General features: G+C 28.1%; 2 protein-coding genes across 4 annotated transcripts in view; both read right to left on the reverse strand.

Moving 5' to 3' along the window:
* Nucleotides 1-14,080, reverse strand: part of LOC111627504 (6-pyruvoyl tetrahydrobiopterin synthase-like) — a 24,234-nt gene extending 10,154 nt beyond the window's left edge. The window contains exons 1-5 of one of the 3 annotated variants that reach the window (XM_023371089.1): nucleotides 13,534-14,073; nucleotides 13,083-13,162; nucleotides 12,950-12,972; nucleotides 11,768-11,824; nucleotides 6,359-6,429 (exon numbers count right to left, since the gene is read on the reverse strand). In XM_023371089.1, coding sequence (XP_023226857.1) covers nucleotides 6,359-6,429; nucleotides 11,768-11,824; nucleotides 12,950-12,972; nucleotides 13,083-13,162; nucleotides 13,534-13,616 — 314 coding nt within the window. In that variant the 5' untranslated portion in view covers nucleotides 13,617-14,073. Of the gene's footprint in view, nucleotides 1-6,358; nucleotides 6,430-11,767; nucleotides 11,825-12,949; nucleotides 12,973-13,082; nucleotides 13,163-13,252; nucleotides 13,502-13,533 lie in introns of those variants that run through there. The other 2 variants (XM_023371090.1, XM_023371091.1) reach the window with 2 other exon arrangements.
* A 6,223-nt stretch (nucleotides 14,081-20,303) lies between these two features.
* On the reverse strand, nucleotides 20,304-22,713 carry LOC111627506 (6-pyruvoyl tetrahydrobiopterin synthase-like). The gene is made up of 4 exons (XM_023371092.1): nucleotides 22,545-22,713; nucleotides 22,094-22,173; nucleotides 21,961-21,983; nucleotides 20,304-20,835 (listed from the first exon to the last, which is right to left on the reverse strand). Exons 1-4 carry the CDS (start codon nucleotides 22,625-22,627, stop codon nucleotides 20,767-20,769), a joined length of 255 nt encoding a protein of 84 aa, XP_023226860.1. The 5' UTR covers nucleotides 22,628-22,713; the 3' UTR covers nucleotides 20,304-20,766.
* Between the last annotated feature and the right edge of the window lie 3,188 nt (nucleotides 22,714-25,901).

Genomic DNA, 25,901 nt, shown 5'->3' on the forward strand with positions numbered 1-25,901 from the left:
TATTTCAAGAAATATTAGTCTTTATTTTACAAATCTATGCCAACATGCCAATTAATGCCATTATTTAAATTATTATTATTTATATTTTCTTTATTTATTATTGGAAAATGTTCTTTAATTTTTCTTTTAATATTATTCTTTTCTTTAAACACTATTAAATACTATTACACTTTAAATATTAATATTAAAAGAAATATTAAAGAATATTTTTCAACAATAAATAAAGTAAATATACAGTGGAACCTTGCTTAACAAGCACCTCGCATAACAAGTATTTCGCATAATGAGCAAAACAAATTGTAAAAAAATAACTCGCTTAACAAGCGATGAGAAGAGGGAAAGTCCTGGATTGTGCACATGTGCCATCAGTCTACGTCTAGCACTCATTCCACTAGTATCTTAGTGTCACTTGTAATCATACATTTTTCCAAACTTTTGTTCACACATATTACTTATAAACATCAACAATCATAGCCCGTTATATAATAAACACATGAAACGATATGCCAAATTCTTAGGCTATGTAAAGGCTATAATTAAATATTAGAAATTAATTAATTTGACTAGAGGTAGGCAGTTATGCTGCCATCTTGTATTAAATTTAATGACCAATTCCAAATTAAATTTTAGAAATGTCTATATTAAAAATTAATTATTTATAATTATTAAATATAATACAAGATAGCAACATAACTGCCTACCTCTATTCAAATTAATTAATTTCTAATATTTAATTATAGCCTTTACATAGCCCAAGAATTTGGCATATTGTTTGACATGTTTATCAGACATATTAGCTGTGATTTTTTTTGTTTTCTGCAAATTGAATTCGCATTCAGGTTGGTTCATTCCAAGCTAGAAGAAAAGATGATGATTCATGCTCCTTAACAATGTATATTGTATAATTTCCTTTGAATAAACATGTAAGGAACCAAGTCCGAGCATTATTTTTAGTTACTTTTATTTTTGCTTTTATTCTATTTTTGTTTGGGACTTATGTTTTGTTAGGATGACGGTTTCCTCACCATTCACCTTAGAAACTTAAAAATAGAAGAGAAACCAACTCACTGACGAGAGAAAAGCGCCATAGTTAAAAATCGCACACACTTGCAGAGAAAAGTTAAGTCCGCACCGAGAAAAAGGGGGGAGACCCCACAAGCACAACTTAGGAAACTTGCTAAACCTTAAAAGAATAAAACATCCCGAAAATTGTCAAAAAGAATAATGTAAAAAGTTAGCGAGTATTGTCGGAAAATAGGCTGCCAGACAAACAGAAAAAAGTTTGTTAGCAAATAAGTATGTAAATGAGGGAAGTGATCACTCTCAGAATTGTGCCATCACCTCACAGTATAAAGACCGAATCTCAAGTGAAGATGGTCGAGGTGAGCTTCTGTTAGCAACAAGCATGGTGAGCTTCGTAGCAGCAAACGAGAGAGTGGTGTCCAATAGGATAAAGTAGTTCTAAGGTGATTATGAAGTTATTCAATTTGTGGATCGAAGATTAGAGAAAGTCTAGAGTTGTGGAAAAAGGTTCCTAGTATATTGAGGTGACAATTAGGATCTTTAATTCATAAGAATTATTGTATATAAGTTAAGTCTTTGATTTTGTCGAATTCCAAAGGGGAATAGAGTTAAGTTAGAAAATAGATTGAGTTTTGTCGGGTTAAATTCTTATTGATTTATGTTGAATAAATTGTTATTTGATTTTTACTAAATTTTGTATATAGTTATTACTAGAAATTTTATTAAATATTGGATTGTTTTTAACAAACTTTATTTAATTCGGTGCACGCTTAATGACAAAGTCCAGGCCTGGCACACTAACGCAAATCTGCGTAAAGTACCCATTAGGGAACGGCTATTTCCGGCACACAGGCGTGTCGATAATCGTTGGAAAAGTCGGAAAAATAATATATTACTTTACAAACATTATACATAAATATTTGAGTATTTTTTGCCATGGAACACATTATTGTATTTTATATTAATTTATATACAAAAAATTGTTTTGCCCAATGAGTGTTTCGCATTACGAGTAAGATTCTGGAATGAATTATGCTTGTTAAGCAAGGTTCTACTGTAATATTAATTTAAATAATGGCATTAATGTTAATGCATGTTGGGATAGATTTGTAATTACAAAACTATCCCAACATAATTACAAATATACTGCACATAGACTGAATTGTATTATCACCGAAGAAGCTGAAGTGTCAAAATGCATTTGATAGATAACTTATAATTTTATGAAGAAATGTAAGAATAAAATAATCCTTTCTTGATTTTAGTGTTGTTTGAATGTTTTTAATCATCATCTAAAGTTGGAACAGGCTGAGTTTTTTTTCTCATATTGTAGACTTTATAAAAAAATGCCTTAGACAGTTATAAAAAATTAAGGCAAGCAAACATGAAAATGTTTCGTTTTTGTTTTCAATAGTCATAAAACTGAAAGTACATTTTGTGGAATACACATGAAATATGCTGAAATATGCAAGAAAGCTTCCTTTCCCTGGCATGACATATATGCTGGGCAGCCTACTATCCAATGCATAGAATATTGTCTCACTTTGGCTCTCTAACTATTATTAACTTCACTTTTATTGCTATCAACAAAAAAAGAATCAATAAGTTATAATTTCNATATTAGTCTTGTTTTCATTAAGTTAATGAAATGTTAAAAATTACCATTTTCTTTTAATTTTCAGAAATAAAATAAACAATTTCATACTATAAATATTATTTATAGCCTTATGAAGCAAAGTTTTATTATTCACTTTTTTGAAGATTTTACATTGATTATTACTATAATGTTTAGCTTAAAAATATAATTGCTTATCTTTTAACCAGTAAATTATGATGATGATGATGATGATAAGAATATTCATTTGAGAAATATATGTCAAAAAAGTCAATTTGAATACAATTTTCTGATTGATTAAGTGTAATTTAAATGTGATTTGTAAAGCTGAGAACAATCAAAAATTAATTTTTGCTAATTGGCTTTCATATATTTCTAAATACAAATTCAAAAAATTTTTATTTCTAACTAAAGTAATTTTGAAAGGAAAGAAATGTAATTGAACATAACTAATTTTCATAATCAATGGCATAGATAGAAAGTAACAAAAATTCCATATATTCTTGTAGAATAACAGTTGAATTACAAAAGGTTATTGGTGAAGACACTATTTTGTAAAAGGCTTTAAGAAATGTTGTGTTACCAATAACTTGGACAGAACAGAGGATAATGTAATATTCAAAGAGGCTAAAGGTCATAATGACAATAAAACAGGAATCAGTAATAATTACAATTAAACAGGAAACAGCATGATGACAATGAAAGTTCTGATAAAGTATTGTTTCAATGACTTTCCGAATTTTTTTTAATATAAATTGCTAATGTTTTCATATGCAAGTAAAATTAATATAATAAGTTAATTTATATAAAGGTTCTAATTTTTCAGAAAATAAGGATTCCAAAATTGTCACACAACTTATTTTCAGGACTGACTTAAATTTGGGCTAATACTTTATATTAAATATAGAAAGCTAAATACTTTNGAGTGTTTCGCATTACGAGTAAGATTCTGGAATGAATTATGCTTGTTAAGCAAGGTTCTACTGTAATATTAATTTAAATAATGGCATTAATGTTAATGCATGTTGGGATAGATTTGTAATTACAAAACTATCCCAACATAATTACAAATATACTGCACATAGACTGAATTGTATTATCACCGAAGAAGCTGAAGTGTCAAAATGCATTTGATAGATAACTTATAATTTTATGAAGAAATGTAAGAATAAAATAATCCTTTCTTGATTTTAGTGTTGTTTGAATGTTTTTAATCATCATCTAAAGTTGGAACAGGCTGAGTTTTTTTTCTCATATTGTAGACTTTATAAAAAAATGCCTTAGACAGTTATAAAAAATTAAGGCAAGCAAACATGAAAATGTTTCGTTTTTGTTTTCAATAGTCATAAAACTGAAAGTACATTTTGTGGAATACACATGAAATATGCTGAAATATGCAAGAAAGCTTCCTTTCCCTGGCATGACATATATGCTGGGCAGCCTACTATCCAATGCATAGAATATTGTCTCACTTTGGCTCTCTAACTATTATTAACTTCACTTTTATTGCTATCAACAAAAAAAGAATCAATAAGTTATAATTTCTCACTTATTACATATATATCTTTCTTTATAAAAAGATATACAGGGTGTATCAGAATGATGTTTTAAAAATTTGGGGGATTGTAGAGGATGAAATTTTGATATAAGGAACTATAGCCAGAAATTTGAACTAAAGTGTCTACAGCACTTTACACATTCTATGCAGTCGGTATGCTGAATGAAACAGCAGAATACAGTATTTTTGACAAGTTTTATTGACAAAATAGTAGAGGGCAATCAAACTGTACATCAAATCAGTGGCTGCACAACTTTAGAGTAAATGTTTGATGTGACAACCACCAACTTCGTTACATAATGTGCAATGACAAACCATGTTTTGTCCGACTCCCTGTAAGATGCCACACTCCCCTCTGATGGTGACCTGAAGGATGACAAGCACTAAGTACACAACGTCCTGTACACAGGCTCAGTTAGACCACTGTAGTTGTGTATTTACAGTCTTCCATCCACAGCAATAGCATGACGTCAATGGACAGAAGGTAGCTACCAAAGTGAAGGGCGGTCAAGACTTCCTACCACTGTAGACACTTTAGTTCAAATTTCTGGCTATAGGTTTCTTATATCAAAATGTTCAAAATTTCATCCTCTACAATCCCCCAAAATTTTAAAACGTCATTCTGATACACCCTGTATATGTTATATTTACAAATCATTTGAGTACAATTTTGTGATTGATTAAGTGTGATTTAAATGTGATTTGTAAAAATTACTAACAGAACAATCAAAAATTCATTTTTTCTGATTGATTTCCATATATTTCTAAATACAAAATCCAAAAAAATTTTTATTTCTAACTAAAGTAATTTTGAAAGGAAAGAAATGTAATTGAACATAGCTAATTTTCATAATCAATGGCATAGATAGAAAGTAACAAACATTCCATATATTCTTGTACAATAACAGTTGAATTATAAAAGATTGTTGGTGATACTGTATTATGTAAAGGGCTTTAAGAAATGCCCTTTACATAATAGTGTCTTTACCAACGATCTTGTGTTATCAACAATTTGGACAGAACAGAGGATAATGTAATATTCAAGAAGGCTAAAGGTCATGACAATAAAACAGGAAATAGTAAAGATGACAATGAAAGTTCTTATAAAGTAGTGGTTCAATAACTTTCCAAATTTTTTAATGCAAATTGATAATTCTTTATATGCAAATAAAATTAACAATAAAAAGTTGACTTATATTCAGATCCCAATTTTTTTCAAAAAGTAATGATTCCAAAATTGGGAATCAACTTATATTTGGACCAATACTGTAATACTTGAAATTATAAAATAACCAAATTTGGTTTAAAGTATTATAATTCATGATTTTGTTTGTATAGTATGCAAACATATGATGCTTATTATGCCATATAAAAAACATATGTCAAAATTGTCTGGTAAAAGTCTCTTTATTTCAAACTCCTACCATTCATATTGCAGAAGATTAAATTGAAAATGTTTGTTTGCAGAGAGGTCAAGGACACTAACTCCAATTGAGTATTACCATCTTCAATAATTATAGATGGCTTTGAATAGACACAGGGTAAATTGCCAGATCCTACAATTTCTCACCAATTAAGCTAATTTTGAATAAAATTTGATTTTATTCAAAATTAGATTTTACATCAATGTCACAACTTTTTTTATTAAAAACATTTATTCTCATCTTTTTATCCTCTATATGCTGATTTTTGACATTAAAAAATAATGACTGTTAAAATTAAAAACTGAAGGTTTAGACTTAGCTTTCATTTGCAACAAAATTGTGGTTTTTGCCACTATTTGATAAACATTTGCATGAGCCTTGGTTGATTTCTAGCAACATGGCCATTAGTATGACAGCCTGTGGCATTATTATAAATGGCTTACAACAGGTGCAAAGAAATTAAGTGTCATATATTTTTAGCTTTTCTCACAATTTATTAGGCAAGTTTATTTCTAAATGCATTTTATACTTCAAGTCATAACAGATCATTTGTTTTTATTCTTCATAGGTATGGTAAATTCTCCCTATATTCACTGAAAATATTGATCCTCTAAATTCATTAATTATAAAATTTCCTGTATTTATAATATATCTGAATAAGGACCCTGATGATATGGATAATTCAGTTTTCTATTTTTGAAAGTATAATTAAAATTTTTAAAAAAGTTAATTATTTACCTGACTTTATTTTTGAAATATGGTATGTCTTGATCCAGATTTTTATGATCTAATATATCCATAATTGCTATCTATAAATAAAATTTTGTTCAAAATTAAATTATAATTAAGTATTATTTAATTAACTGATTTAGAATAAAAATTTGGTAACAATATCTAAATTATAAATTTTAACACAAAACTAATAATAATTAAAGAAGAAGTATTATCTAAAACTATTATTTTAAAATATCTATAATTATTAAAACGACAGATAAAATAATTTATTCTAAAAGAAGAAACAACTGAAAATTTGATTATTACATATAATCAACTCAAATTCAATCTATTTTAAAAAATTGAGAATTTGTTTTAAATACTTTTGGTATTTTTTGGATTTCACTCCATTTTTAAACTTTTTTGATTCATGTAATAAATGATATACATACACATTACATATATAAAGTATTAGATCTATACTATATTTTTGTCCTTGTATGTGAGCATGTTCTTATATGCAAGTACATGGTCTGTCCTAAAAGTAAGTGTACTGATTTTTTATTTAATGACTGTGCAGCTTAACATATCATTAATTGGTATTTTTGCATTGCTAGATATCTTAGCAGCATATCTAGACCTGTTTCAAGTTGATCAGTTAAGTCAAATGTGCACAATCTCTGTTTGTGTAAGATAGTGTTTTAAAACATCATTACGTTTGAAATAAAGAAAAATCTCAATGTTACGGTATCAAGTTTTGTGTGAAACTCAAGAATCTACAACCAAGACATTTGCAGATTTAACCAAAGCTTATGGAGATGCCACTTTATCAAGAAACATGGTTCTTAGATGGCATAAAGATTTAGGGTAAAGACAATGCTTATTTTTTTTTATAGCTGTGGAACTGTGCACAAAGAATTTTTACCTTCAGGACAGTTAATCAGGCCTTCTACAAAGATGTCTTGTAATGACTTCAAAAATGGGTCAAGCAAGTCTGCAGGGACATTGCAGATTGGGTGCTGCACCACAATAATGTGTTTGCTCACACAGAGCTATCAATGCGAGAGTTTTTGGCCAAGAAAAATCCTCACATGCCCACAACCTCCCTACAGTCTGGACCTAGTTCCATGTGACTTCTACCTATTCCCTAAGATAAAATCCAAGTTGAAAGGTCATCATTTCAGGATAGTGGAAAACATCAAAAAAGTTAAACTGACGAACTAAACACCCTTACAGAAAATGACTTCAAATACTGCTACAACCAAAACATAACATACAAATAACACCTTATCCTTGCCGAGAAAATATTTATTTCATAAAAACAAATGTTTTCAGCCTGATTCACAGGCCATCATCAAGTTGTGAATGAAATTAGAACTAAATCATTCCAAAACAGAATATAAAGTCAGAAGAAAAACCGGGAGTTTACAGAATTCCATACGAAAATAAGCAATTGGATATTAAAAAAGATTATATTGGAGTAACCACGAGAAGTTTGGGAATTAGATTCAAAGAACATAAATATAAGAAAAGAGTCCAATGCAACAATTCTGTCACAAATGGCACAGATGCAAGACTCTGTAGTCAAATGGAATGATGCAGCCATCATCAAACCTGTATATTCCCCATATTTGGTGGCAACAACAGAAAATATCCAAATTTATAAGAGTAAACTACATGAAGGATGTTTGAATGCGAGGGATGCAGAAAGTCTTCCCTCTACATGGAAGTTTATGATTAAAAATTTACTAACAAGTAAGAACTCCAACTAATTAAATTAGTAATTTAATTTTATTAGAGATATTGTTAGTAAACAATCTTACATTCTTATTTTATATTTTTTACATGATTAATTTTTATTTTATTTTTGTTATTCCATTAGTTATTTAATTTTTTGAATTTATATTCTATTTTGGAATGCTTTAGTTTAATTTTGTTCACAACCTGATGATGGCCTGTGAATCAGGCTGAAAACATTTGTTTTTATGAAATAAATATTTTCTCGGCAAGGATAAGATGTTATTTGTATGTTATGTTTTGTGGTTTGCTGAGTAATTTCTAATACTGCTAGAGGAAAAAACCAGAGGAAAAAACTTTGGAACTACTGTGTGACCTCACAAGGATTGTACAGTACTTTGAAGGAGATTGTTTGTAGTTTGATGTAACTCTTGTATATTTTGAAATAAAAATCAGTACACTTACTTTTGGGACAGACCTTGTATAGGAACAAGCCCTTATAGATGGGGTAAAGTCAATACTACATTCCACAAAGTAACTTAAAAAGATCACACAGCCATAAACTATCAGGACATTGACTCCTTCCCCATTGCCTGGAAGTCTTTCTATAAAATATATATCCCCTCCTCTCTTCTTACATAATACACCCCTTTCCCCCCACACATGTTCCACAATCCCCAGTTTATTGCTGGACAATGCCCATTTAACACAGGCAAAAACATTCACACTTTGTGTATAATTTTCTCACTGGTTTGTTAGATTTTGCAGTGTTTATTTTTGTCTAATATTAATCAGTTGTAAAGTAGCAGTTGTTAAAAACATCTTCTATTTAAAAAGAAACTTTATAGTATTGGAATAATTTTTTTTATTTTGGCTTTTTCTTTTAATAATGGTTATTACAAAGATCTCACTAAATAGTTACTTTATCATTATATTTACATTTATACAGCAATGCAGTGTCAAAACATGCTGACATGTATTAGAGAATGCTCTTATAAGCAAAGCAAAACTACATACTTCAAAACTTCAAAACTGTGAAAAAGTAATTTATATATTTGAGAGCACACCCTTAATATGTGCAGAAATATAGTATAAATTTGAGATACAGAAACTAACAACTTTTATTTAAAACAGTCTTCTGGTTTAAGACAAGTATTAAAAAAACATTTAATTGAAAATTTTTACATATATTTGTTATAAAGCTTCATATGGAATATTTCACAACTATTTTAAAAAAATGTTTGTACAGTGAAACCTGTGTAAATCAGAATTGTTTGGTACTGAATATTTTTTCCAGTTTGGTAGGTTTCTGTTTTATTAAGATTCCATTTTGGACAAGTTTTACTGTACTTCCCCCCTTTTAAGAATTGCATTAATTAAAAATAGGAATTTATTTTAAAATTTAGTCTTCTAAAATAAAAGATTTTGTTATATTATGGAAGAGTGCAAAAACTTTCTTTTGATAAGGAGATTATTTTCTTACTTCTGCTTATGGACAATATGAAGTTATTCTGCAAAAATATGGAGAGAGAGCTTTTTACAGAAATTCAACACTTTCTCATAATTGTTTTTCTTTTTAAAAAATGTGATATAGTAATATATAGTGCTTAATAGAAACAACCTGATGTAAGATTAGTTTGTCTTTCAAAAACATGAAAGTATGAAATAAAGTGTTAAAAATTTTATGCTTTCATAATATTTACTAAGGTAAATATTATTATTAAGATCTAATATTTCCAGACTTTTAAGTACTGTAATAATATTTACTAAGTACTAGAGTATAATAATATTTACCTTAGTAATTATTATTATGCTACAAAAAACAACAATATTAAATAAACATAACATAGAATATACATCTGTGTTCAAAAAGTTCCTGACTAATAGCATATCAACATAACTATTTTTAGTAGCTAATGCTTTGAGTTTGGTCTAACACAACACCAATTTGAACTGAATGTTATATTTATGTCACAATCACAATAATAATTTTTTTTTTTAATTTTTGTAAAAGAACATTGCATTGCTTGCAGAGAGAAGAAATGATTTTCTAAACAACAAAATTTCTGTCCTTGACCCAAAGATAAGAGCTAACATAATAATAAAAATGAATAAATTATTATTAAAATATTTTATAAAAAGTAAAGACTCTAAATTATTTATTTAATCTTACATATCAAATGCATTACAAAAGCATTGAAAATTCAAATAAGCTTGAAGAACGGTTTTGGAATGATTGGTGATGATAAGAGCTTTAAATAATATAAGCAAAATTAAATTATATCATCAAATTCATATATCTACAAAACTATTATGTTAATTTTATGTAAATCATTATATAATTTAATAAATTTATCAACAATTAAATTTTGTAATAGTTAAAATTCAGTTGTAATATATACAGGACATAATCATATCTCAATCATTAATTTAATAGCTAATAATTTAATTAATTTTGCCTTAATCAAGGTTTAATCTGGTATACACAATTTTCACATGTTTTGATTAGAAATATATAATAGCAATTATGTAACACACTTATATTTAATAGGAAAATTTATAAAAAAAACAGGTTAGTAATCAATATTTTGAATTTACTTTTCTATTCAAAATTTATTTTTTTCAGCAAAAAAAAAATAATATTTCTTAAAACTTCTTTCTACTTTACAAAGTCAATATGTGCAAGGCACGCAAGAGTTTTTTTAATTGTAATTATATTTTATTTTAGATATTTCAAGAAATATTAGTCTTGTTTTCATTAAGTTAATGAAATGTTAAAAATTACCATTTTCTTTTAATTTTCAGAAATAAAATAAACAATTTCATACTATAAATATTATTTATAGCCTTATGAAGCAAAGTTTTATTATTCACTTTTTTGAAGATTTTACATTGATTATTACTATAATGTTTAGCTTAAAAATATAATTGCTTATCTTTTAACCAGTAAATTATGATGATGATGATGATGATAAGAATATTCATTTGAGAAATATATGTCAAAAAAGTCAATTTGAATACAATTTTCTGATTGATTAAGTGTAATTTAAATGTGATTTGTAAAGCTGAGAACAATCAAAAATTAATTTTTGCTAATTGGCTTTCATATATTTCTAAATACAAATTCAAAAAATTTTTATTTCTAACTAAAGTAATTTTGAAAGGAAAGAAATGTAATTGAACATAACTAATTTTCATAATCAATGGCATAGATAGAAAGTAACAAAAATTCCATATATTCTTGTAGAATAACAGTTGAATTACAAAAGGTTATTGGTGAAGACACTATTTTGTAAAAGGCTTTAAGAAATGTTGTGTTACCAATAACTTGGACAGAACAGAGGATAATGTAATATTCAAAGAGGCTAAAGGTCATAATGACAATAAAACAGGAATCAGTAATAATTACAATTAAACAGGAAACAGCATGATGACAATGAAAGTTCTGATAAAGTATTGTTTCAATGACTTTCCGAATTTTTTTTAATATAAATTGCTAATGTTTTCATATGCAAGTAAAATTAATATAATAAGTTAATTTATATAAAGGTTCTAATTTTTCAGAAAATAAGGATTCCAAAATTGTCACACAACTTATTTTCAGGACTGACTTAAATTTGGGCTAATACTTTATATTAAATATAGAAAGCTAAATACTTTAATTAAAATTTTCAGCTTTGTACTTTAAATACTTACATTCATGTAGTTTTTCAAATCAGCTAAATTCATAACCATTCCAGTTATTTTATCAACCTACATGAAAAAATATTTTTATTAATTGAGTTAACTGAATTATATATAGTGTATAAATATAATTTTTATTAAAACAGAAACTTTTAAAAATTATATAGGTATTGTTTGCCAAATTTAGCTCTAATTACGAAAATTATTTATCACAGATATCAGTGCTGTAGAGTCAAGTGAAAGTCAAAAGCAATTCTTGAATTACTGCAGTTAGAGTTGAAGTTGATGAAAATGGAATATCTTGGCTCCTAATTGATTATTTATATTACAATTTAAATTTATTTTAAAATTTCTTATTTCACAGAAGCAAATTTGATTAATCTATTTTTCAAGTTATATTTTATATTCAAGTAATACTTTAATCTGAAAAAAAGAAGAAAACTGGTAGGGAAAGAAATTCCAGATTTTCTTTTGTAATTTCTTCCTATTATATCCTATTACTTTATACTTTATATCATTTTAATAAAAATATAATCTCACTGTTTTTATTTTCTAAGTTTTATCTTTTTTATAAGCTTTAAGGTTACTGAATGTTTGTAATTTCTTTAACAAGTAGAGTTACAATGGCATAACTATAGCTTTTAGACTAATAGGTTATGGGTCTAGAAAGTAGCCTGATAATTCACGTTGACAGTGATGAAATATATTGTATATTGCATGCTTTCAATTGATATAAAAACTATGTAATTAGTATATTTATCATTTATTCCCTACATTGATGTATAAATAAAAGAGTCAGTCTGAGTTGAAGCTTTTTTGTACTAACTCCACAGCCCTGATAAACAATTTTTAATCAATAATTTATGCTATCATTTAACATATCTTAATTATATTAAACAAACAAGGCATATAAACAATATTCAAACAAAATATTTTTTAAAACTTTAATTGTTAAAATCAATTATATGTGAAATAGAAAAAAATATATGCTACTTAAAATAAAAGTGGATTGAAGCAAATCTTTACAAACCTTTAACTAAATATGTAAAAATAATCTATGGTTATTATTGTTAATAAATATTTTATCTAAAAAATTAATTAAAGGTTTATTTAAATTATAATTTAAAATTTGTTATTTATAAGAAAGAGTAGACTATATGTTAAGTTTTTAATAATGTATATATAATTGATTACCTTTCCTTTTACTGTAACTTCCACTGTAATAAATTATAAAATTATACAATTAAAACACAAGAAACAATTTCACAAATTTAACATTTAATATAAAGATAATAAATAATTAAATTACTATATATTAAGTATTTACCTTTATAATTATGTCCATGACCATTTAAATTGTTGCATTTTCCATATAATTTCTGATTTTCTTCTTCTGTCAATGCTAGACTTAAATGTAAATATCTCTTAATTTAAAGTCTAGAGATGTATTATATTATATTATTTTTATCATCTCCAAGATCTAATTCTTCTACTCACTTTTAACAGAAAATCTAATATTTATTATACTACAGGATAAAATATACATATTATAATTAATATCAATAGTTTCATTACAACTGTTGGTTCAATATCAAACTGTGATGACCATAATGCTATAACAGGAAAACATTTACCTTCTACAACTAATTTTGTAAATTGATTGCAAGGCTAATCTTCAACAGGTTTATTAAATTAACATTTTTTTTCTTTTACTACTTTCGATTATGATCATAACATTACAACTGATTTAAAATTACATATAAATGATGATTACTTACCTATTCAATCTATGGCAGGCACTAAAAGTTTCTGTACGTGTCAGAAACACAACAGGAGATTTACTTTCGATATTTGCACTCATTTTTAAATATGTTAAAATGTGTTAATTGCTGCAGATGTTAAAACTAGTCACGTGCGTCTAGCGATATATTTTGGCGGCAAAAACAAATTACGTAATGTTTATTGAAAAAATCCATAGAGGGCGCTGGAAAAATTATCATATGTAGTACAGTATTTTCCTTTCCCCTCAATAATGAAGAAAATTAAATTTTAATTAATTTTAATTTATCGTTCTATTCTGGAATCAAAACGTGCTATTGTCTTAATACAGCAATTTTACCGTCTAGTGCAGGTAGAACAATTCTACCTGCAGTCAGTGGGAATCTTTTCTGAGTTCTTTCCAGTCCTTGAACACAAAATATTTTTTTAGCTAATCCATTATGGATTCGGCCAGGCCCATAATGGGGTGACCGAATGGTGAGGAATGGGAACGACCTCCTTAAAAAATTTCTGGGGTTTTCGACTTGACTCTGGAGATCTGGGATCGACTTCTGGATTGAACATCCCAGGTTTCCTACAGCGGTAGGCCGAGCGGTCAAGATGGCAGCCTACCGTTCTGCAGGACCCGGATAACGGGTCGAAAATTCCTTGGAATTTTTTGGGGTTGGTCCGTCCGGATACGTCGAGCTTCGTTCCTCACCACCCGGCCGCCCCATTGTGGGTCTAACCGAACCTATAATGGGCTTGCTCAGTAGCGTAGCGTGGGTGTCAGCCGCCCGGGGCAAAGGAAAATTCGCCGTCCCCTTATTTAAGTATCTCAATTTAAAAGACTAAAATTCAGTTTCGTCACAGAATAAGTAATGAAAAATTCCGTGCTAGTGTTGCCACCTTTTTTAATTAAAATCTCTGACCCGGACGGCAGGTGAGGTTTGTTCGAAAAGAAGTTCCTGACGCATGCATATGTCATTTTGCAATGCGAAAAATAATGTGCAGTGCATCATCAGTACAGTAATCACAAATCAGTAACAGTTAGTGACTAGGGAGACTTGGATAGAAGTAACGTAAGTAACCTAGATGACTTAGCTCTATTGGATATTGTTGGATATTGCAGGTGTATATGAATACGAATGAGTCGTACAAAAAAAAAAAATGCGACGAAAATATGAAATGAAATGGTTCAAATGTTTACAAGATATTATTATTATTTATTGTGAAATTTTGCCGCCCCCTAAAAAGTGCAGCCCGGGGCCGGCCGCCCCCGCCTCCCCCACTACGCCACGCTACTGGGCTTGCTAAAATACAGTGGCGTGCCGTCCTTGGAAGCCGCTTCCCTTGTATTTTCTATAATATAAAGACATATTGTGTGATTACTTTCATATTTTAACATACTTTGAATTAATTAAAATTAATATCTTATTATAACCGCATTATGTATCTTATTACAAATTTCTATACTACATGTGAAAAAAACGATAAGATTGCGATTGTATATTCGAATATCAATGGCGGAATGGAAGCGCTGTATTGTCGAATGCGGGACAGCTTCCAAGCACGTGCGACTAAATATCCAGATGGCACAACGCGCTGATTGGTCAGCTGAATGACGTCAACCCACAAAATAGAAATGCTGATCGATTACGTTATGTCGGAAGAAGTCATGCAGGAATAAATTATTTCCTTTAGTTGTCCTAATATGTAGTGAGAATAAAGTGAAAATACAGTATAAGGTTTAGCTTGCATGTTTTCTTAAATTTATAGGAATAATTTAAAAATGGTTTACTTTTACTTAACTAACATTCTTACAATTAAGACTAGTACCATAAAAGCAGATATTGACAATATTATAAAAGAAATGCCATGCCAAAAATCGCATTGAATTTATTTTTATTTTGTGTAAGTATAATTTCTTCTTTTACTGTCTTTTTTTAACTTTTTCTGCCCTGTGGGCACTAAGAGAGCCTCTTTTTGCAAACCCATTATGGGTTCGGCCAGGCCCACAATGGGGCTGCCGGGTGGTGANTAAAAGAAGAAACAACTGAAAATTTGATTATTACATATAATCAACTCAAATTCAATCTATTTTAAAAAATTGAGAATTTGTTTTAAATACTTTTGGTATTTTTTGGATTTCACTCCATTTTTAAACTTTTTTGATTCATGTAATAAATGATATACATACACATTACATATATAAAGTATTAGATCTATACTATATTTTTGTCCTTGTATGTGAGCATGTTCTTATATGCAAGTACATGGTCTGTCCTAAAAGTAAGTGTACTGATTTTTTATTTAATGACTGTGCAGCTTAACATATCATTAATTGGTATTTTTGCATTGCTAGATATCTTAGCAGCATATCTAGACCTGTTTCAAGTTGATCAGTTAAGTCAAATGTGCACAATCTCTGTTTGTGTAAGATAGTGTTTTAAAACATCATTACGTTTGAAATAAAGAAAAATCTCAATGTTACGGTATCAAGTTTTGTGTGAAACTCAAGAATCTACAACCAAGACATTTGCAGATTTAACCAAAGCTTATGGAGATGCCACTTTATCAAGAAACATGGTTCTTAGATGGCATAAAGATTTAGGGTAAAGACAATGCTTATTTTTTTTTATAGCTGTGGAACTGTGCACAAAGAATTTTTACCTTCAGGACAGTTAATCAGGCCTTCTACAAAGATGTCTTGTAATGACTTCAAAAATGGGTCAAGCAAGTCTGCAGGGACATTGCAGATTGGGTGCTGCACCACAATAATGTGTTTGCTCACACAGAGCTATCAATGCGAGAGTTTTTGGCCAAGAAAAATCCTCACATGCCCACAACCTCCCTACAGTCTGGACCTAGTTCCATGTGACTTCTACCTATTCCCTAAGATAAAATCCAAGTTGAAAGGTCATCATTTCAGGATAGTGGAAAACATCAAAAAAGTTAAACTGACGAACTAAACACCCTTACAGAAAATGACTTCAAATACTGCTACAACCAAAACATAACATACAAATAACACCTTATCCTTGCCGAGAAAATATTTATTTCATAAAAACAAATGTTTTCAGCCTGATTCACAGGCCATCATCAAGTTGTGAATGAAATTAGAACTAAATCATTCCAAAACAGAATATAAAGTCAGAAGAAAAACCGGGAGTTTACAGAATTCCATACGAAAATAAGCAATTGGATATTAAAAAAGATTATATTGGAGTAACCACGAGAAGTTTGGGAATTAGATTCAAAGAACATAAATATAAGAAAAGAGTCCAATGCAACAATTCTGTCACAAATGGCACAGATGCAAGACTCTGTAGTCAAATGGAATGATGCAGCCATCATCAAACCTGTATATTCCCCATATTTGGTGGCAACAACAGAAAATATCCAAATTTATAAGAGTAAACTACATGAAGGATGTTTGAATGCGAGGGATGCAGAAAGTCTTCCCTCTACATGGAAGTTTATGATTAAAAATTTACTAACAAGTAAGAACTCCAACTAATTAAATTAGTAATTTAATTTTATTAGAGATATTGTTAGTAAACAATCTTACATTCTTATTTTATATTTTTTACATGATTAATTTGAACAGTTCAAAATTCATGTGATGTAATTGAATTCTCTTCTATTAATAAAAAAAGCACCATTGAGAAGATTGAGATGATTAATTTTTATTTTATTTTTGTTATTCCATTAGTTATTTAATTTTTTGAATTTATATTCTATTTTGGAATGCTTTAGTTTAATTTTGTTCACAACCTGATGATGGCCTGTGAATCAGGCTGAAAACATTTGTTTTTATGAAATAAATATTTTCTCGGCAAGGATAAGATGTTATTTGTATGTTATGTTTTGTGGTTTGCTGAGTAATTTCTAATACTGCTAGAGGAAAAAACCAGAGGAAAAAACTTTGGAACTACTGTGTGACCTCACAAGGATTGTACAGTACTTTGAAGGAGATTGTTTGTAGTTTGATGTAACTCTTGTATATTTTGAAATAAAAATCAGTACACTTACTTTTGGGACAGACCTTGTATAGGAACAAGCCCTTATAGATGGGGTAAAGTCAATACTACATTCCACAAAGTAACTTAAAAAGATCACACAGCCATAAACTATCAGGACATTGACTCCTTCCCCATTGCCTGGAAGTCTTTCTATAAAATATATATCCCCTCCTCTCTTCTTACATAATACACCCCTTTCCCCCCACACATGTTCCACAATCCCCAGTTTATTGCTGGACAATGCCCATTTAACACAGGCAAAAACATTCACACTTTGTGTATAATTTTCTCACTGGTTTGTTAGATTTTGCAGTGTTTATTTTTGTCTAATATTAATCAGTTGTAAAGTAGCAGTTGTTAAAAACATCTTCTATTTAAAAAGAAACTTTATAGTATTGGAATAATTTTTTTTATTTTGGCTTTTTCTTTTAATAATGGTTATTACAAAGATCTCACTAAATAGTTACTTTATCATTATATTTACATTTATACAGCAATGCAGTGTCAAAACATGCTGACATGTATTAGAGAATGCTCTTATAAGCAAAGCAAAACTACATACTTCAAAACTTCAAAACTGTGAAAAAGTAATTTATATATTTGAGAGCACACCCTTAATATGTGCAGAAATATAGTATAAATTTGAGATACAGAAACTAACAACTTTTATTTAAAACAGTCTTCTGGTTTAAGACAAGTATTAAAAAAACATTTAATTGAAAATTTTTACATATATTTGTTATAAAGCTTCATATGGAATATTTCACAACTATTTTAAAAAATGTTTGTACAGTGAAACCTGTGTAAATCAGAATTGTTTGGTACTGAATATTTTTTCCAGTTTGGTAGGTTTCTGTTTTATTAAGATTCCATTTTGGACAAGTTTTACTGTACTTCCCCCCTTTTAAGAATTGCATTAATTAAAAATAGGAATTTATTTTAAAATTTAGTCTTCTAAAATAAAAGATTTTGTTATATTATGGAAGAGTGCAAAAACTTTCTTTTGATAAGGAGATTATTTTCTTACTTCTGCTTATGGACAATATGAAGTTATTCTGCAAAAATATGGAGAGAGAGCTTTTTACAGAAATTCAACACTTTCTCATAATTGTTTTTCTTTTTAAAAAATGTGATATAGTAATATATAGTGCTTAATAGAAACAACCTGATGTAAGATTAGTTTGTCTTTCAAAAACATGAAAGTATGAAATAAAGTGTTAAAAATTTTATGCTTTCATAATATTTACTAAGGTAAATATTATTATTAAGATCTAATATTTCCAGACTTTTAAGTACTGTAATAATATTTACTAAGTACTAGAGTATAATAATATTTACCTTAGTAATTATTATTATGCTACAAAAAACAACAATATTAAATAAACATAACATAGAATATACATCTGTGTTCAAAAAGTTCCTGACTAATAGCATATCAACATAACTATTTTTAGTAGCTAATGCTTTGAGTTTGGTCTAACACAACACCAATTTGAACTGAATGTTATATTTATGTCACAATCACAATAATAATTTTTTTTTTTAATTTTTGTAAAAGAACATTGCATTGCTTGCAGAGAGAAGAAATGATTTTCTAAACAACAAAATTTCTGTCCTTGACCCAAAGATAAGAGCTAACATAATAATAAAAATGAATAAATTATTATTAAAATATTTTATAAAAAGTAAAGACTCTAAATTATTTATTTAATCTTACATATCAAATGCATTACAAAAGCATTGAAAATTCAAATAAGCTTGAAGAACGGTTTTGGAATGATTGGTGATGATAAGAGCTTTAAATAATATAAGCAAAATTAAATTATATCATCAAATTCATATATCTACAAAACTATTATGTTAATTTTATGTAAATCATTATATAATTTAATAAATTTATCAACAATTAAATTTTGTAATAGTTAAAATTCAGTTGTAATATATACAGGACATAATCATATCTCAATCATTAATTTAATAGCTAATAATTTAATTAATTTTGCCTTAATCAAGGTTTAATCTGGTATACACAATTTTCACATGTTTTGATTAGAAATATATAATAGCAATTATGTAACACACTTATATTTAATAGGAAAATTTATAAAAAAAACAGGTTAGTAATCAATATTTTGAATTTACTTTTCTATTCAAAATTTATTTTTTTCAGCAAAAAAAAAATAATATTTCTTAAAACTTCTTTCTACTTTACAAAGTCAATATGTGCAAGGCACGCAAGAGTTTTTTTAATTGTAATTATATTTTATTTTAGATATTTCAAGAAATATTAGTCTTGTTTTCATTAAGTTAATGAAATGTTAAAAATTACCATTTTCTTTTAATTTTCAGAAATAAAATAAACAATTTCATACTATAAATATTATTTATAGCCTTATGAAGCAAAGTTTTATTATTCACTTTTTTGAAGATTTTACATTGATTATTACTATAATGTTTAGCTTAAAAATATAATTGCTTATCTTTTAACCAGTAAATTATGATGATGATGATGATGATAAGAATATTCATTTGAGAAATATATGTCAAAAAAGTCAATTTGAATACAATTTTCTGATTGATTAAGTGTAATTTAAATGTGATTTGTAAAGCTGAGAACAATCAAAAATTAATTTTTGCTAATTGGCTTTCATATATTTCTAAATACAAATTCAAAAAATTTTTATTTCTAACTAAAGTAATTTTGAAAGGAAAGAAATGTAATTGAACATAACTAATTTTCATAATCAATGGCATAGATAGAAAGTAACAAAAATTCCATATATTCTTGTAGAATAACAGTTGAATTACAAAAGGTTATTGGTGAAGACACTATTTTGTAAAAGGCTTTAAGAAATGTTGTGTTACCAATAACTTGGACAGAACAGAGGATAATGTAATATTCAAAGAGGCTAAAGGTCATAATGACAATAAAACAGGAATCAGTAATAATTACAATTAAACAGGAAACAGCATGATGACAATGAAAGTTCTGATAAAGTATTGTTTCAATGACTTTCCGAATTTTTTTTAATATAAATTGCTAATGTTTTCATATGCAAGTAAAATTAATATAATAAGTTAATTTATATAAAGGTTCTAATTTTTCAGAAAATAAGGATTCCAAAATTGTCACACAACTTATTTTCAGGACTGACTTAAATTTGGGCTAATACTTTATATTAAATATAGAAAGCTAAATACTTTAATTAAAATTTTCAGCTTTGTACTTTAAATACTTACATTCATGTAGTTTTTCAAATCAGCTAAATTCATAACCATTCCAGTTATTTTATCAACCTACATGAAAAAATATTTTTATTAATTGAGTTAACTGAATTATATATAGTGTATAAATATAATTTTTATTAAAACAGAAACTTTTAAAAATTATATAGGTATTGTTTGCCAAATTTAGCTCTAATTACGAAAATTATTTATCACAGATATCAGTGCTGTAGAGTCAAGTGAAAGTCAAAAGCAATTCTTGAATTACTGCAGTTAGAGTTGAAGTTGATGAAAATGGAATATCTTGGCTCCTAATTGATTATTTATATTACAATTTAAATTTATTTTAAAATTTCTTATTTCACAGAAGCAAATTTGATTAATCTATTTTTCAAGTTATATTTTATATTCAAGTAATACTTTAATCTGAAAAAAAGAAGAAAACTGGTAGGGAAAGAAATTCCAGATTTTCTTTTGTAATTTCTTCCTATTATATCCTATTACTTTATACTTTATATCATTTTAATAAAAATATAATCTCACTGTTTTTATTTTCTAAGTTTTATCTTTTTTATAAGCTTTAAGGTTACTGAATGTTTGTAATTTCTTTAACAAGTAGAGTTACAATGGCATAACTATAGCTTTTAGACTAATAGGTTATGGGTCTAGAAAGTAGCCTGATAATTCACGTTGACAGTGATGAAATATATTGTATATTGCATGCTTTCAATTGATATAAAAACTATGTAATTAGTATATTTATCATTTATTCCCTACATTGATGTATAAATAAAAGAGTCAGTCTGAGTTGAAGCTTTTTTGTACTAACTCCACAGCCCTGATAAACAATTTTTAATCAATAATTTATGCTATCATTTAACATATCTTAATTATATTAAACAAACAAGGCATATAAACAATATTCAAACAAAATATTTTTTAAAACTTTAATTGTTAAAATCAATTATATGTGAAATAGAAAAAAATATATGCTACTTAAAATAAAAGTGGATTGAAGCAAATCTTTACAAACCTTTAACTAAATATGTAAAAATAATCTATGGTTATTATTGTTAATAAATATTTTATCTAAAAAATTAATTAAAGGTTTATTTAAATTATAATTTAAAATTTGTTATTTATAAGAAAGAGTAGACTATATGTTAAGTTTTTAATAATGTATATATAATTGATTACCTTTCCTTTTACTGTAACTTCCACTGTAATAAATTATAAAATTATACAATTAAAACACAAGAAACAATTTCACAAATTTAACATTTAATATAAAGATAATAAATAATTAAATTACTATATATTAAGTATTTACCTTTATAATTATGTCCATGACCATTTAAATTGTTGCATTTTCCATATAATTTCTGATTTTCTTCTTCTGTCAATGCTAGACTTAAATGTAAATATCTCTTAATTTAAAGTCTAGAGATGTATTATATTATATTATTTTTATCATCTCCAAGATCTAATTCTTCTACTCACTTTTAACAGAAAATCTAATATTTATTATACTACAGGATAAAATATACATATTATAATTAATATCAATAGTTTCATTACAACTGTTGGTTCAATATCAAACTGTGATGACCATAATGCTATAACAGGAAAACATTTACCTTCTACAACTAATTTTGTAAATTGATTGCAAGGCTAATCTTCAACAGGTTTATTAAATTAACATTTTTTTTCTTTTACTACTTTCGATTATGATCATAACATTACAACTGATTTAAAATTACATATAAATGATGATTACTTACCTATTCAATCTATGGCAGGCACTAAAAGTTTCTGTACGTGTCAGAAACACAACAGGAGATTTACTTTCGATATTTGCACTCATTTTTAAATATGTTAAAATGTGTTAATTGCTGCAGATGTTAAAACTAGTCACGTGCGTCTAGCGATATATTTTGGCGGCAAAAACAAATTACGTAATGTTTATTGAAAAAATCCNGCGAAAAAATTGCGACCGTATTTGTATAAAGACGCTAAAAGAGACTCGTAAAATGCGGTAAAACGACATCGCCGACTCGTGTCGCGACAGGATTGGTCGAATCTGGACCAATAGTGGACGAGCAGCCGAACTACTTACATGCTATGGAGAGTTTAGGTGGGTAAGTTGAGTTTACTATGGTCTGTACAGTATATAGACCTAAATTAGTCATGGGCGTAGCCAGAGTTTTATTATGGGGGGGCCTAGTGGAGGCCAACCTGACACAAAATTGAATTATTTCAAATTATTGTTCATTATTGGGCACCGAGCAAGCCGTTCACCTTTTTTTTAGTATTCAAAACTTTTATTTTAGCTTTAGGTGTTTACAAATCGACTCAACACTTTTTCGGCTGTGATTTCCTGGGGGGGCACCAGGTTCCCTGGGAGGGGCCGTGCCCACCCAGGCTCCCCCCTCGCTACGCCCATGAAATTAGTTACTGTAAGTCTAATACAGTACTGTAATTTTATACATTTCTTGTGAAAAAAAAAACATTTTTTATTCAACGGTCATAAAAATTATTTCTATTAATGATGTTTCCAAAGTTCAACGAATTTTTCGCAGAAAAATAACTTATCAGAAAAAGCGGCCGCCATTTAGTGCGCTGCTCCACGACGAAAACAAGCTTAAGCAACGGTGCACACTCGGTAAGTAATCCTACAATTTTTCGTTTATAGCATAGATTATATGGATTATTCCCGAAAAATTATACATATTTTGAAAATGTTAAGTCGAATTAGTCTAAAACCGATTAATTATATGGAAGAAACCTTTCAAACAGCCGTAGTCCGTAAACTGCATACGTGCCGGGCTGTGATTGGCTGGACTCCTAAAAGCTGGATTCATAAAAACAGGAACGTATCTACCGTGTTATAGGGGGGATCGACTGTACTGTGAATTTCAAATTACACAACATGATTTACAGACATTAACGCACATACAAAGGCATGTTAACATGTCTGAAGTTTTGTGCACAGAATGTATGAATGCTGCAAGAACTGCATGCATCAATTAATATGGTTTCTATTTGGAATACTGTACGCTTTAGACTTATGCTTTCAAATGAAGAATGACAGTTATTTTGCATATGGAACGACTTCATTATTCAATTTTTTGCAAGCATATATTTGGATCTAATTTGTAGTGAAAATAATGAAGAGATGGATAAATGGTTAAAAGTGTTCTTCATTTTTGCCTAAATATTCAAGCTGAAAATTTAAAATAAATAATTTATTTTATTAAAATTAATTGAAATCATTTACAAACATTTCAGAGAAGTTCCTTAAATAAAACATAATAATTGATAAAAATTGTTAGTAAAGTTTATTACCAAACCAAAGTAAACGTAAATTCGTTTTCCTTCGATATCGTCAATAGTATCGTTTCTTGTTACTGGATACTCCTTACAACCACTATATTTACACTATAAATAAAATTCATACAGAAATTTCAATATAAATCACATTAATGCGAAAAAATAAGATTAATTTAATTTATGTTTCATTATTAATAGCTCGTTCAGCAATGTCGATAATAAATACAAAGTGATTTTAAAGTCTCAGTCTATGTAAAAAGTAATAACTAATTAAGGTCATATGAAAGATACTGATTTAACAAGAAAGAATTGCTGTAGTTGTGTATGTTGTAGTACATGCACAGTGTACTTTGTGCGTTTAGTAACATTCTAACGTAATAACATGCTGTAGTACATTGTGAACATGCAGTAGTACCATGTATTAATAATAAATATAAGTCAATAAAGGCAAGGCACATGACAATTGTAGTATTTAAAAAAAACCGGTTAAACTTTGATTTATTAGAAAAATAAAAATTTCATTATATAGGTTGTACCACATGTGAGAAGCTGGGCCTACTGAAACTCAATAAAGAATACATGGAAGTTTACGACATTTTTTTCACATGAAATCTGTAGGGTGTATGTTGTGCCAAGATCTCTGAATATATCATATAGAACTTCATAAGGGCACAACATTGAAACTACATACTCCTAAAATATACTGTGTGCAATTTACCAAATAGTTAAATACAGATTTACTGCACGATTAAGATGAAAATCTTGAAACCAGTAAAACACTTAACCCCTGCATTTAGGGAATTAATGGTAATGAAAAAGAGGAGAGAGTATGCTTGCTTTTTTTAGTTAAGATACTGTAACACAACACATGTGCGATGTGCCTAAGGCAGGGATGTTCATCCTTCAGCCCGCGGGACGCACTGCGGCGCACTTAATATGGTTATGCGGCTCACTGCACCTTCAATTTTTAGATACATTTTCATTTTTTGGTAAAGTGTGTCAATAATACAGAATTTTTATAATTGTATATATTTGCTATTAAAATTTGATATTCATATTTTCAACGTTTTAAAAGCTTATATTTATATAAAGTACTCTGTGGCCCGCTAAATATACGTAAATTTCTAATTTGGCCCATTAAGAAAAAAAGTTGGACAACCCTGGTCTAGACGTTTGCTGGAAAACATGTATGGAAGAATGCCCTCTTACTACTTACAGAGCGAAAAAAGGGAAAAATTGTTCAATTCACTTTTTTTATAATCGAAATCATTCATTTTTTACTTTTTATTTACTTTTCTTTGGAAGAAGTGCATCTAGATAGCCCTATGGCGGCACTTCCGGAATCTCGACAACACGCGTCCTTTGAAAGTTAATCTAGGTGTCGCTGTCTTTAGTTTATAGATTTCTAAACTCGTTTCGGTTGTAGGTTAATTTCCTAACATTTTATAACTTTGTTAAGAGTAATTTAATTAATCAGGTTCAAAAAGTTATATATTGTTGTGCGAATCATTTTGTTCAAAAGTTTACATTTGATATTTTGTCGTTTATTGTTGTAATGGCGGAGTTTTGAAAACATCAACAATTTTCTTGGCAAAAGTGTATTTCAAGAGATTTTTTTTCATTTTTTAGTATCAGAATGTCATGAATTTGATTTTGACAAGAGAATTTCATCAGTTGGTATGTTTGCCATAAAGTTTGGTATGCAACCTGCAGATGCAGATTGTCCGAAATGTGATGGTGATCGTAAATTAAACAAGTAAAACGGCAAGGCCATATTTGGGACAAGACTATGTCTCGGAGACTCACTA

This window comes from Centruroides sculpturatus, unplaced genomic scaffold (assembly GCF_000671375.1).
Source record: "Centruroides sculpturatus isolate CEXI.00-Female unplaced genomic scaffold, Cexi_2.0 scaffold354, whole genome shotgun sequence".
Taxonomy (NCBI): domain Eukaryota; kingdom Metazoa; phylum Arthropoda; class Arachnida; order Scorpiones; family Buthidae; genus Centruroides; species Centruroides sculpturatus.